A 15,029-nucleotide genomic window follows, 5' to 3' on the forward strand; every position below is an offset into this window, starting at 1 on the left:
GAGTATGCCGCCATTGCCTCTCTAGTCGTCTGAGTCCACGCTTTAATTGCCGCAACTCCTGGTTATACCAGGGTGCCAGCTTTGGGCGGGGGCGCAGAGGACACCTAGGTGCGATCTCAGAGATGGCCCTGGAGAGCCTATCATTCCAAGACTCTACCAGGTCATCTAAGGAATCACCAGGGAGCCAGGGATCCCGTAGAGCCGTCAGGAACCGTTCCGGATCCATCTGACTCTGCGGGTGAGCTAAAATATGCTCGCCGCCTAAACGGGCTTGGGGTGGGACATCCATACGAGCCTTGAGGACATCCTTGGGTCTGGTTTTGGACCAGTTCAGCCTGCTCTCTCAGGAGGAGGTTGACAAGACCCTGGCAGCTGTGAAACCACCCACTTGCCTCCTCGATCCCTGACCATCATTGCTGATTAAAGCCAGTGGCAATGAGGTTGGGATTCCCCTGCAGGAAATAATAAATGCATCCCTGCTATCAGGGATGTTCCCAGGGGCTTTGAAGGAGGCAGTGGTTCACCCTCTCCTGAAAAAAAAAAATCTTTGGACCCTATGGTCTTTACTAATTACCACCCAGTATCAAATTTACCATTCCTGGGCAAGGTAGTGGAGAAGGCAGTGGCAACACAGCTCCAGGTTTTCTTGGGAGGAAACTGACGTCCCGGACCCCTTCCAGTCTGGCTTTCGCCCTGCCCATGGAACGAAGACAGTGCTGGTTGCCTTAGTAGATGATCTCTGGAGGCATCTGGATAGTGGCGGTTTGGTGCTGCTGATACTCTTAAATCAGGAGTGTCAAACATACGTGCTGGGAACCAAATCAGGCCCCCAGAAAGCTCCTATCAGGCCCTGAGCAACTGGCTGTCATCTGCTTCCTTCTCACTCTCTCTTACTTCCTTCTGCATAACAGTTTGCTTTGCAAGGCTTGCTCAATTGCTCAGGAGCTGCAGATAGCAGTGAAGCCAATGTGGTGAGCAGAAAAGAGCAATGTAATAGGTAACAGAAGATCTTCAGGCTCCACTCTTGGAAAGGTAACACAAGAGGGTCCTGACAGCAAAAATAATATTGGATAGAGAAAAAGAAAAACTTTGGGAATAGAACTCAAACCTCTCACAACAGAAGGCAGAGCCTAACTACTCAGCCAGTATACATAGAAAAGAGTAAGCAGAAGAATGCCTTAAATCTTCTAGGGTCTGTGGACATTTAGAATCTTCTAGGGTCTTTGGGGATATATTTCAGCCTCTGACTTGGCTATATAGATCAGTGCTGAAAGACTTTCTGTATAATCATAGATAAGTGGACCATTATAGCAAACAAGAGTTCTAAGAGAAATGACTGAGAAAAGCCATGTACACACCTGTAATAACATAGTGCTGTAGCCAATCAGCATGCCTGGCACATTTGTCCATGCTGATGCCTTTTGTTTTGTTTTAGTGGTGATGAGAAAGTTTTGTTAGATTGAATCTTTTCTGCTACCACTGAATAGCCTTGCTTCTTATATTGAAACCATCCTAGTGATAATTTATTTAGGAAATTTATATGCCACCAGTCCAGAGTCCTGCTTGAGACAGCATACAAGAAAAAACACCACAAAATCACAAAAACACCATCAAGTATCAATATAAAAAACAAAACAAAAAACCCTAAAGCAACCACTGAGCTCCCTCAAAATATCCATAGGATACTCTTTAATTCCAGGTTCACAATGGCTGAAAATATATTCTGTTTCTAGGAGAAATTCCTGATCTTTTCCCAGATGATGAAGTTGAAAATATCATCAGTAATGTGAGGAATGAAGTCAAAACCCAAGGACAGATGGACACAAGGGAGTCCTGCTGGAAATTCTTCATTGATCGGGTTAGACAGAAGCTCAAGGTAGGGTTTTGGTCCCCAAGAATCAGATCTCCTTTCTCTATCTGCTGTTCTTGGGAAAGTAAAATACCTTTTTCTTCTGACATCTGTTTCTGATGCCAGACTTTTTGCAATATTTTTCTTAGTACATTTTTTCTCTCAGGTGTTTTAAGTGGGTAAAATATTGCAATTTGAGTGCTGAGAGGATGTAATATCCTTGCAAGAGCAATGTTACCTTGAGGGACATGTTCACATTCTGCACAACGTAGGGGTAACAACTGAACATTTATCAAGGGGGGAAACGTTATATGACAAGACATGCCTACCGTTGTATAGTGTTGGAGAGCATTATTAGTCAGTTCCCAGCATAACAAAATCATACTTCTCCCTGACTTTGTCTAGCTTTCCTTGTTTCCTTTTTTCCGGTGACATGTTCTCCTTTCCCTCAGGTTGCTCTTTGCTTTTCCCCTGTGGGAAATAAGTTAAGAGTTCGTAGTCGGAAGTTTCCAGCCATTGTGAACTGTACAGTGATAGATTGGTTCCATGAATGGCCTCAAGAGGCTCTGGAGTCTGTCAGCTTGCGCTTCTTGCAAGTGACAGAAAATATTGAGGTAAGCATCTAAGTAAGGGCTAGGGCTCATTCACACACTACTTTTCTTGATGCAGAGGTTCATTTCTGTGTTGGAAAACTGTACTTTGTAACTATGTATGGCACCCAGAAGGGAAGGGAAGTGGCATGGTATAGTCCAATCACAAAAGATAAGTAGGATTAGTACTTGGAAGGGAGACCATCAAGGAAGACTCTGCAGAAGAAGGCAGTGGTAAATCACTTTTGCTTCTCACTTGCCTTGAAAGCCTCTTTCTGGGGTTGCAATAAGTCAGCTGTGATGTGACAGCACTTTACACACAGACACACACACGACACCTGGGGTATTTTGGGGGCCGAATGCAGGATCTGCTGCATTTTTGTGGTGCTCTCTAGTTCATGTGTCCTTCAGGATCCTTCACAGTCCTGCTGACATGTCATCTTGGTTTGCCAGGCTGGATTTTTGACCTCATATGTGAGATGGGTCAACATGCCAAAGCATCTCCTGATATTCTTCCACAGATAAACCATGGAACTGGAATCAGCCCAATGTCTTTCAACTAAAGGCTAGGGTTTCAGGTTCAAGTTCCTGGTGCTCACTGAAAACCATGCGGGATGTTGAACATAATATTCAGGCAGATATGTAACAGCTGCTGAATTCCTTCACAGCTTCTGATGCTTAAAAGTTGTTCTGAAGAGAGTGTTACCTGCACTTGAAATCTGATATTGAAGTTGTGATATTGGCTTGAAATATGTGATTAATTAATTCATTGAAAACATTTCTATAAGCACCCATTGCTCCCAGGCAACTGGAATTTAAGATAGCAGAAATGGAAAGGAAATCTTAAGTATCCCCAAGTAAGCAACAGATTTCAGAATTGATCCTCTGATTTAACTGTCCCATTTGCTATGTGCAGTAATTCAAGGACATGCAGAATCTTTTCAAGAGTGTGTCTTGATCAGGGCCAGCCCTAGACTATCCAGTGCCCCAGGCAAACCTAATTTCTGCCCCCTCACAAAGCCAGTAACTCCCTATCAGCTGAAACACCCACCCTTTTCAGGCCACCCACCCCTGAAAACACAGCAAAAACTGGCCCCAAGCCCTTCCTGCTCCTTCTTGGATCCAAGAGCTTCTTCCCACCATTAGGGCTCCTTGGCAGGAAGTCTTGCAAACACGCCTGGCCACCTCCCCCCACCCCCCAGCCCCAGAGATGCACCAGCTGTCTCCAAACACTAGAAGAGTGACAGATGCCGAAGCAGTTCCAAGTGCTTACCTTCATGAATGGAGGCAGGGAGAGGCAGCGATGAAGAGCGAAGAGGGTGGGGAGAGAGCGAATCAGAGAGGGTGGGAAGGAGGAAAGATTGGAGCCGGTGTGAATAGAGGTGGGGTGAGGCAGCAATGAAGGAGGGGAAAGGAGCGAAGAGGGCAGGGAGAGAGGGCGGGAAGGAGAGGGCGGGAAGGAGGAAAGGCTGAAGCCAGAGTGAACAGAGGTCGGGTGAGGCAGTAGTAGGGTTGCCAAGTCCAATTCAAAAAATATCTGGGGACTTTCGGGGTGGAGCCAGGAGACATTGGGGCAGAGCCAGGAGCAAGGGTGTGACAAGCATAATTGAATTCCAAGGGAGTTCTGGCCATCACATTTACAGGGACAGCACACCTTTTTAAATGCCTTCCTTCCATTGGAAATAATGAAGGATAAGGGCACCTTCTTTTGGCTGAGTTCTTTTGAAATTAGGTTTGCCTGAGTTCTTTTGAAACATGCCCTGCTCCTTCAATCTTTCTTCATAGGACTTGGTCTCCAGACCCCTCACCATCTCTGTCGCCCCGTTCTGGACCTGTTCCAGCTTGTCTATATTTCTTAAAAGGTGGTGCCGAAAACTGGACACAATACTCCAGATGAAGTCTTACCAGAGTAGAGAAAAGCAATACCATCACTTCATGTGATCTGGACACTAGACTTTTATAAATACAGCCAATATTGCATTTCCCTTTTTAACCACCGCATCACACTATTGACTCATGTTCAGAGTATGGTCCATCAAGACCCCTAGATCCTTTTCACACATACTACTGCTCAGACAAGTCTCCCCTATCCTATAACCATGCATTGGATTTTTCTTACCTAAATGCAAAACCCTGTTAAAATTCACACAAACTCTTGGCACTTTACTTGATCAATTCTTTTTTGCTCAGTTGCATTACATTTTAACAAACATTAATTCCTTATTTATGTAATGTTGGAAATGCTTTTTTAAGTAGAATAATAAAAAGGGCAATTTGTGGGGAAATACAGGACTTGTCTCTGAGCCTGAACCTGAACTTACACTCTCATCTTTCAGAAGCACTGGAACTTGTATGCTGTCCTCTTGTTGCATGTGCCATATCTAGCTAGAGGTAGTTTGTATTGGTTGAGTGGAATCAGAGAATCATTTCAACTTCTCTTGGAGTCTACTATTGGTGGACAACCTCTCCTAATCTGCCCTCCCCCTGCTTCAGTTACGTCACTGTGCCTCCAGATCCACTTTACTAATATATATGGAGACAGTCACCTGAAATCAAACTTATTTAGGTTCAGTCTAGTCTTATTTCAGGCTAGAATGAAGAAAAGCCAAATACATTATTGGGAGGGTAAATCTTGAATGGTTCCTCTGGCAGGATGTCATGCACCATATTTTGTTGTAGTGCGGTTGTAATGCCTTGAGTTGACTGACTTAAGTCATATAATCAGGGCACTTGGCCAAACTGCTTAATTACATGGCTTAAGAGACTTTTCCCTCTTTTTTATTTTAAGGATCCAGTGAAAGAATCTATAAGTAAGTTCATGGCTTATGTGCACACCAGTGTGAATGGAATGTCCCGTTCTTACCTGAGTAATGAACGTCGTTATAACCACACCACTCCTAAGTCATTCTTGGAGCAAATCAAACTGTATCAGAATTTGCTGCTTAAAAAGAGGAAAGAACTGGCAGCAAAAATGGAGCGACTGGAGAATGGTCTGCAGAAGCTCAGCAGCACCTCTGCCCAGGTAGGTGAGGCCAGGTGTTGTGGAAAACAAGAGAAACATAATCAGGAAGCAGAAAACAAATATCCTTCCTCTCTCACACAAACAATTACACAAGCATGAGAGTTTGTATGAGTTAAACAACCACAAGTACGGGATGAATTGTGTGGGGCTCTTCTGACTAGCATCAAGCCAGTCTCATGGGAAAGATTGTGGAATTGGTTCTTTATATTCTCTCTTTGGCTAAGACTGACACAAACCCCAAGGGATGTGCTGGTCCAAAAAATGTATATAACCTACAAGGGTATGAGAGAAGTGATCTTTTCTTTGGGCAGTTTGCCTTGCCCCTCCTTCCCTTCCTCCTTCCTTTCCTCCCTTCCTCCTCCTCCCTCGATATGCTGCCTTTCCATCCAACTTAGTGTCCCCAAGGTGGTGAGCAATCAAACAAGTGTTAAAATAAGATAAATATGTATAAAACATTTAAAACAACTAAATAAAATATATAAACACATATGCAAATAGGAAGGAGGGCCAATAAAAGTTAGTGAGAGAACTTTGAATGACTCCCCCCACACATCTACTAGCAGAAGACAGTGATAGAAGAAGACAAAAGACTCTCCCTAGGGACGGAGTTCCAGAGTTTAGAAGCTGCATCTGTGAAGGCTTTTTCTCAAATTGCCACCTGTCTAGCCTCAGATGATGGAGGCACCTGAAGCAGAATCTGAAGATGACTGGAGTGATTAGGTGAGTTCATATGGACTGGAGTGATTAGGTGGGTTCATATTAGGTGGGTTCACTGGAGTGATTAGATGGGTAGGCAATTCTTAAGGTATGCTGGCCTCAAGCCATCATAGAGTTTTAAAGCTCAATACCAGCACCTTAGATTAGGCTCAGAAGTCTTTTCCTCAGAATCACAGTACAGTACTGTTTTCACAGACCAAATACTGAAGAGACAGTAGAGATGTGCTAGAATTCTGTGTCACATTTTGTGTAGCTCTCATCAAATTTGAGTCAAATAAGGATATTATTGAAGAGATATATATCCACAGCAAGACATTCTTGTTAGAACTTACCTCATAGTGGGAGGATCAGAAACTTATACTCTACATAGGACAGTTAATGACATCAGCATGCAAAACTGGTGGTAAGCATTGAAACGACTGGCTACGTTGATGGTGTCATCAGGAAAGATTCAGATTTCTGGACCATGGTTATGCTTTCCAGATGGTGGTCTTTTATTGGGAGATGGTTTGCATCATACTACAGTAGGAAAAAGGGTGTTTGGTAACAGCCTTGCTAACCTAATAAGGAGGGCTTTAAACTAGATTATATGGGGGAGTGAGACAATGATTCAAAGCCTCATATGATGTCAGAAACTGGAGTTAAGAACACTAAAGATTTGCAGAGAATGGAGAGGAGGCAGCTGAGAGGTGATATGATCACCATCTTCAAGTACTTGAATGTCTGTCATCTAGAGGATGGTGTGGAATTGTTTTCTGCGGCCCCAGAAGATAGGACCAGAACCAAGAGGCTGAAATTAAATTAAAAGAGTTTGCGGCTCAACATTAGGAAAAACTTCCTGACAGTTAGAGCAATTCCTTAGTGGAAGAGGCTTCCTCGGGAGGTGGTGGGCTCTCCTTTCTTGGAGGTTTTTAAACAGAGGCTAGATGGCCATCTGGCAGCAATGAAGATCCTGTGGATTTAGGCGGAAGGTTTTTGTGAGTTTCCTGCATTGTGCAGGGGGTTGGACTAGATGACCCTGGAGATGCCTTCCAACTCTATGATTCTATGATTCTACTATGTGATCACTCCCCACCCTCAGTCACTAAGTGTTTTCTTTGTAAATAAGATTCCAAGCAGTTCTTTCCATCCCTCAGATAACCACTGTCTCTCAAGGTCAAATAGAGGAAAGGAAGGCTGTGACTCCTTCCAGTCTACTCTAAGTTTACATGGGCAGGAGAATGACAAAGTGAAGCAAAGCTAATCAGCAATTATATTTTAAAAGATAGCATGTGAGAGACTTATATGGAATGCATACATTAGATGAAATGCAAATTTCACAATCACAATACTAATAATTAACAGTGGCCATTGGCCTAAAATCATTGGCAAGAAGACTCTTCTTGACAGCAGGATTGATTCAGTTCCTGCTCTACAACTTGTTCCTTTCACTCAAGCAATAGCTCTATTCCAGAAAGAAGATACTAAAAGCTTTTCCATGACTTCTTAATTCTCTTCCAAGAAAATAGAGTAATAGAATGATAGAGTTGGAAGGGACCTCCAGGGTCATCTAGTCCAACCCCCTGCACAATGCAGGAAATTCACAAACATTTCCCCCTAAATTCACAGGATCTTCATTTCTGTCAGATTGCCATCCAGCCTCTGTTTAAAAACCTCCAAGGAAGGAGAGCCCACCACTCCCGAGGAAGCCGGTTCCACTGAGTAATCGCTCTGTCAGGACATTCTTCCTAATGTTGAGCCAGAAACTCTTTTGATTCAATTTCAACCCTTTGGTTCTGGCCCTACCTTCTGGGGCCACATTTAGAAGTTTCTGGCCCTACCTTCTGGGGTAACAGAAAACAATTCTGCACCATCCTATATAAGACAGCCCTTCAAGTACTTGAATTTATTTTTATTTATTTTATTTTATTGGATTTATATCTCACCCTCCCCACCGAAGCAGGCTCAGGGCGGCTCACAACAAATAACTTACAATAAAAACATTTACATTAAAAGCATTAAACAGTTTAAAATAATTTGGTGCTAATTTCGATACAGATCTAAGATGGCATTCAATGATCTTAGCATTCATTGGATCTAGTGTCTTGGTGGTGGTCAGTATTTCAGTTAAACACTAACTGAAACAGTGTCATCTTATAAGGCTTGTGGAACTGGGCAAGGTCCCACAAGGCTCTGACCTCCTCAGGCAGTTGGTTCCACCAATGAGGGGTGGCAATTGAGAAGGTTCTTTCTCGTGTCATTTTCAGACTTGCCTCCCTCGGCCCAGGGATCAATAACAAGTTTTGTGTTCCCGACCGAAGTACTTTGAGGTCACCCATTGAATGCTCAGGAAGGTTAAAGTGTTCTCCGACTGGTTTCTCAGTTCTGTAATTCCTTATGTCAGACTTGTGTCCATTTATCCTTTGGTGTAGGGTTGCACTTTAACCTTCCTGAGCATTAAATGGGTGACCTCAAAGTAGCTGTTTTACCGCAAAGGAACTTCAAGAACAGAATGGAGAGAGAAATTGCTGATTTACAGATTATTATGAAACTTGGGACAAACACCTTCCCAGGACTGAACAGAGATATTGGGTTTTTTTTTTTTATCTCATTACATATGCTAAACCAACTCTCACTGAGTATAGCTATACATCCACAGTATTCCAATGTATTTCTCTTTTAGAACAGTGTATCAGAATAATGTTTTTTTCTTGTATTGATATACTCAAATAAGGGATATGGGCTTTTTATCTTATTACATATACTAACCCACCTCCCACTATATTTTAAGGTAACTTTTTTTAATGGCAAACTAGAATGTATTTCTTTTTTAGAACAGTGTATCAGAATATTTTTGTTTTTTGTATTGATATACTCAAATAAGGGATATGGACTGTTTATCTCATTACATATACTAACCCATGTCCCACTATATTTTAATGTACCCTTTTTTCTTATGGCAAACTAGAATGTATTTCTCTTTTAGAACAGTGTATCAGAATATTTTGGTTTTTTGTATTGATATACTCAAATAGGGATATTGGCTATCTTATTACATATACTAACCCATCTTCCACTATATTTTAATGTATTCTTTTCTTCTAATGGCAAATTGTAATGATGTTATAACCTCTTGAGATACTAATGCCCTCCATTTAAACCCACAACTAAGAAGCCAGAATGACACCCAGATTTATGGCAATTCACACCTATGACATGTCTGTTTTTTATCACCCTCCACTGCTGTTACAGCCCAGTTAAGAATACCAAACAAACACAGACCCCAATTTGTGATTCTTTTACTCAGCTAAAAACATTCCCATGACACTACATACAGTATGAACTCACTGCCCACTTTCTCTATATTTAAAGATGGCTTGTAATTTCAGTTTTGTCTGATAAAAGTCTGCTTAAGAGCATACAAAATCTTACATTCTGGCTAAAACTTTGTTGGTCTTAAAGGTGCACCTTGTCTACCGCTTTGCTCTGTTAAGAATGAAAAGTCAAATAGATTCCTGACTTGACTTGCTGACAACTTCCTTTTCCAGAAAGTGAAGAAGGAAACAAGGGGATCTGCTATCTTGGATTTAATTCTCACCAACAAGGAAGAATTGATTGAAGAAGTGGAAATAGTGGGCACCCTGGGCAGTAGTGACCATGTGATTTTGGAATTTACAGTCTTAGGGAAGGGAAAAGCTAAACGTAGTCAGATTTATAGGTTGGACTTCAGAAAGGCAAACTTTGATAAACTTAGAACTATGCTGGGTAAAATCCCATGGTCAGAAATACTTAGGAAGAAGGGGGTTCAGAAGGGGTAAGTGTCAGGCTCTGTAACTCTTATGCAGTAATAAATGTAGATTACTAACCCCATGAAATCTTAATACTAACTTTAATGTAGGTAACTTACATATCAAACAGAACAACAGGGGATGTATAAATGTTGTTGATGTTACCAGAGAACAAAGAATGTGACCGTTAAAAGATAACACCGCCCCCAGGCATGTTCCCAGGGCAAAGAGATAACGGAAACCCTTGTGTGAAAGTTTGCACCTTCACTCCCTGATGTTATGGGAAGGGAGGCTGTTGTTTAGAAAATGCTTTGATGTAGAATCCTTAAAAAATAACCCCCGCCTGATCTCAGGCATTAGCCTCAACTTTTGTATCCAGTGATGAGCTTCCAATAAAATATACATTGTCTCAAATGAATATTGCCTTGAGATTCCATCGCCTGACAGTAAGGGTTTCTTAAAAGCAAAATACTGAAAGCGCAATCACAGATGATTCCTATGAGAAGAAAAAATGGGAAAAGCCTAAAGAAGTCGAGTTGGCTCCATAAACAGCTCTCAAAAGACTTGAAAAATAAAAAAGACTCCTTTAGGAATTGGAAAGAGGGCCTTATAACCAAAGATGAATATAAACAAATCATGAGTGCTTGTAAAGAAGAAGTTAGGAAAGCTAAAGCTCAGTATGAGCTTAGTCTGACCAAAAGATAGTAAAAACAACAAAAAAGGGTTCCTTTCTTAAGAAAAAGAGCAAGGCCATGGTAGGCCCATTGCAAGGGCAAGAAAGTGAAATTGTAACAGGTAATGAAGAGAGGGCGGAACTGCTCAATTCCTACTTTTCCTCCTCTTCTGAGGGAAACGGTGCTCAACAGGGCAAAAACAGAACATATAAGGAGGATATGGAGTTGCAACCTAGGATCAGCATAGAGGTAGTATATAAACACCTAGTTTCTTTAAATGAAACTAAGTCCTCAGGGTCAGATGAATTGCATCCAAGGGTTCAAAAAAAGAGCTTGTGGATGAAATTTCTGAGCCTCTGGCTATTATTTTTGAGAATTCTTGGAGAACTGGAGAGGTGCCAGAAGATTGGAGGCGGACGAACATTGTCCCCATCTTCAAGAAGGGGAAAAAGGAGGATCCGAGTAGCTACCGACCCGTCAGCTTGACGTTTATACCTGGAAAAGTTTTAGAACAAACCATCAAACAGTTGGTCCTGGAACATTTAGAAAGGATGGCTGTGATTACTAAGAGCCAGCATGGTTTTCTCAAGAACAAGTATGTCAGACTAACCCGATCTCTTTTTTTGAGAAAGTGACTACCTTGCTGGATCAGGGGAATGCTGTAGACATCATTTATCTTGATTTCAGTAAGGTTTTTGATAAGGTTCCACATACTATCCTTATTGACAAGTTGATAAAATGTGGTTTGGATCCTGTTACCGTTAGGTGGATCTGTAACTGGTTGACAGATCACACCCAAAGAGTGCTTGTGAATGGTTCCTCATCCTCTTGGAGAAGCGTGACAAGTGAAGTGCCTCAAGGATCTGTCCTGGGACCTGTTTTGTTCAACATCTTTATCAATGATTTGGATGAAGGAATAGAGGGAATGCTTCTTAAATTTTCAGATGATACTAAATTGGGAGGGGTTGCAAACACAGAAGAAGACAGAAACAGGATCCGGGATGAACTTGACAGCCTTGAAAACTGGGCTAAAATCAATAAAATGAATTTTAACAGGGATAAATGTAAAGTTCTGCATTTAGGTAAAAAAAATCCAATGCATGGTTATAGGATGTCTTAGCAATAGTATGTACGAAAAGGATCTAGGGTCTTAGTGGATCATATGCTGAACATGAGTCAACAGTGTGATGTGATGGCTAAAAAGGCAAATGCAATTTTGGGCTGTATCATAGAATCATAGAGTTGAAAGGGACCTTCAGGGTCATCTAGTCCAACCCTCTGCACAATGCAGGAAACTCACAGATACCTACCCCAAATTCACAGGATCTTCATTGCTGTCAGATGGCCATCTAACTTCTGTTTAAAGACCTCCAAGGAAGGAGAGCCCACCACCTCCCGAGGAAGCCTTCATCAACAGAAGTATAGTGTCCAGATCACGTGATGTGAAGGTATTGCTTTACTCTGCTCTGGCAAGACCTCACCTGGAGTATTGTGTTCGGTTTTGGGCACCACATTTTAAGAAGGATATAGACAAGGTGGAACAGGTCGAGAGGAGGGCGACAAAGATGGTGAGGGGTCTGGAGACCGAGTCCTATGAGGAAAGGTTAAAGGAGCTGGGCATGTTTAGCCTGGAGAGGAGGCGGCTGAGAGGTGATATGATCACCATCTTCAAGTACTTGAAGGGCTGTCATCTAGAGCAGGGGTGGCCAATGGTAGCTCTCCAGATGTTTTTTGTCTACAACTCCCATCAGCCCCAGCCATTGGCCATGCTGACTGGGGCTGATGAGAGTTGTAGGCAAAAAGCATCTGAAGGGCTACCGTTGGCCACCCCTGATTTAGAGGATGGTGTGGAATTGTTTTCTGTGGCCCCAGAAGGTAGGACCAGAACCAATGGGTTGAAGTTAAATCAAAAGAGATTCTGGCTCAACATTAGGAAGAACTTCCTGAGTAATAGAGCAGTTCCTCAGTGGAAGAGGCTTCCTTGGGAGGTGGTGGATTCTCCTTCCTTGGAGGTTTTTAAACAGAGGCTAGATGGCCATCTGACAGTAATGAAGATCTTGTGAATTTTGGGGGAAGTGCTTGTGAGTTTCCTGCATTGTGCAGGGGGTTGGATTAGATGACCCTGGAGGTCCCTTCCAACTCTATGATTCTATTAACTCCTTCAGCCTTTCCTCATAGGACTTTGTCTCAAGACCTTTCAGCATCTTTGTTGCTGGACACATTCCAGCTTGTCTATATCCTTTTTACTGATTTCAGCCCAGTTTTCCAGCTTGTCAAGATCATCCTGGATCCTATTTCTGTCTTCTACTGTATTTGCAGCCCCTCCAGTGAAATAGTTTTGAGTACAGCAGCATCCTTCTAAATGCTGTTGTGTGTTTATGACAGACTTGCTAAGAATGACACATGCCAAGGGCAAACTACCAAGGAACATTTCTCTGGTGGAACATTGCAACAATGAAGGGTAGATTTTGGAGCTACTATTTTTTCCCCAAGAGTCATGGGAACTCCCAGACACAAAATGGCTGTTTGGCCGGTAGAGTTAGTCACAAAATTGAGAGTTGTAAAAAAAAAAATTACTGTGTTTCAGAGTAGGTTGCTAGTTCTTGAGTGGGAAAATCTTTCCTCTACTGTTTTCTGGAAGCAAACTACTGCTCCAAATTGTAACTTGTTCTGTAGGGGGGCCTTTGTATTTGTGTGTTGTGTACACACATGTATACATCTAGATATAAAGAGAGAGAGAGTTTCTTCTAGAAAAAGCAAACAGCAGCTTTGATGTAAGGAGAGGGTAACTGATACTGTGCTTCTTTCCCATCCAGATCAAGGGTACTTTTTAAACATAAGATTTAACAAATCGCCCCATCCTGGCCAAAGCCAGGCTCTGGGTGATGACCAACAACAAAAATGCATTTATTTAAAAACATTAAAACATCCTGAATAAAATATCACATCTTATGGGCATCCTGATGGATTCTTCTGAATTCTGTTGTTCCATCATGGTGGGGAGGGGTTAGCCCGAAGGAATGACAGAATAATGTGCCAGCTTGGCAACAGTCGCTGTCCTTACTTGAAAGGCTGGTGGAACATCTCCGCTTTACAGGCCCTGCGAAATTGCTGCAAATTCTGCAGGGCCCTGGTGTCAGCTGGAAGAGCCACCAGGTCAGAGCCAGGACTGAAAAAACCCTGGCTCTCATTGAGAACAATTGGACCTCTTTAGATCCAGGGATCACCAATAAGCTGTTACTCGCAAAGCATAATGCTCTTCCAGGGATATAGCAGAGGAGACGGTCCTGTAGATACACCAGTCCCAGACTGCACAAGACCTTAAAGGTCATAATCTTGAATCTGACTCAGTACTCAACCTGAAGCCAGTGTAGCTGGTGCAGCACTGGTTGCATATGTGCTGTCTGTGGTATTCCCATCAGGACTCGTACTGCCATGTTCTGTTTGCGTACATGAAAGAGTAGGAAGGGAGAAGGAGGATGGAAAAGGATGCTTCTGTTTGCCCACCCACAGCAAAGGTGCATGCATGGTTGAACCTCCTTCTCCTTTGCACAAAACAGAAAGATAAACTGCTGCAATAGCTTGAAAGAGAAGGATACAAAAATGATTGTAGCAGCACTGGAGGAGGAGTGGAGAGCTACTTGTAATTGTTTGAAGAGTGACTGGTCACATCCAAGTGACCTTCTCCCCACCTTGCACATTGCAGTACCAGAAGTCATGAAACTTGGATTTGGTGCTTACATTCTGCACCTGACAGAGGGCTTGGATGAGATACTTAACAGACTGCAAAGTTCTCAAAGAGAAGGGACACAGTTGTCATGGGAGACCTGGACATCTGTTGGAAGTCCAACACTGCTTTAAAAAAAAACCCAGTCAAATAAATTCCTTTGCTGACAGCTTTATTTTCCAGAAAGGGGAGAAGGAAACAAAGAGATCTGCTATCTTGGACTTGTTTCTCACCAACAGGAAATAACTGGTTGATGAAGTGGAAGAAGTGGGCACCCTGGGTTGTAGTGCCTATGGGACTTTGGAATTTACAGTCTTGGGGAAGGGAAAAGCTGTATGTAGTCAGACATATAGGTTGGACTTCAGGAAAGCAAATTTTGACAAATTTAGAACTATGCTGGGCAAAATCCCATGGTCAGATATACTTAGGAAGAAGGGGATTAAAGGGGGGGGGGAGTTTCTTAAAAGTGAAATACTGAAAGCACGATCACAGATAATTCTCATAAGAAGGAAAAATGGGAGGAGCCTAAAAAAACCAAGGTGGCTCCATAAACAGCTTTTGGAGGACATGAGAAATAAGACTTCTTTAGGAAATGGAAGGAGGACCTTATAACCAAGGATGAATATAAACAAATCACCAGTGCTTGTAGAGAAACAATTAGGAAGGCTAAAGCTCAGCATGAG

At 42.4% G+C, this 15,029-nt stretch overlaps 1 protein-coding gene across 1 annotated transcript in view; it reads left to right on the plus strand.

Moving 5' to 3' along the window:
* Positions 1-15,029, plus strand: part of DNAH9 (dynein axonemal heavy chain 9) — a 636,923-nt gene that overhangs the window by 299,597 nt on the left and 322,297 nt on the right. The window contains exons 47-49 of the mRNA XM_060238867.1: positions 1,734-1,876; positions 2,302-2,463; positions 5,228-5,461. Of these exons, the coding sequence (XP_060094850.1) occupies positions 1,734-1,876; positions 2,302-2,463; positions 5,228-5,461 (539 nt within the window). The remainder of the gene's footprint in view (positions 1-1,733; positions 1,877-2,301; positions 2,464-5,227; positions 5,462-15,029) is intronic.

The sequence above is a fragment of the Heteronotia binoei genome, chromosome 5, assembly GCF_032191835.1.
Source record: "Heteronotia binoei isolate CCM8104 ecotype False Entrance Well chromosome 5, APGP_CSIRO_Hbin_v1, whole genome shotgun sequence".
Classification (NCBI taxonomy): domain Eukaryota; kingdom Metazoa; phylum Chordata; class Lepidosauria; order Squamata; family Gekkonidae; genus Heteronotia; species Heteronotia binoei.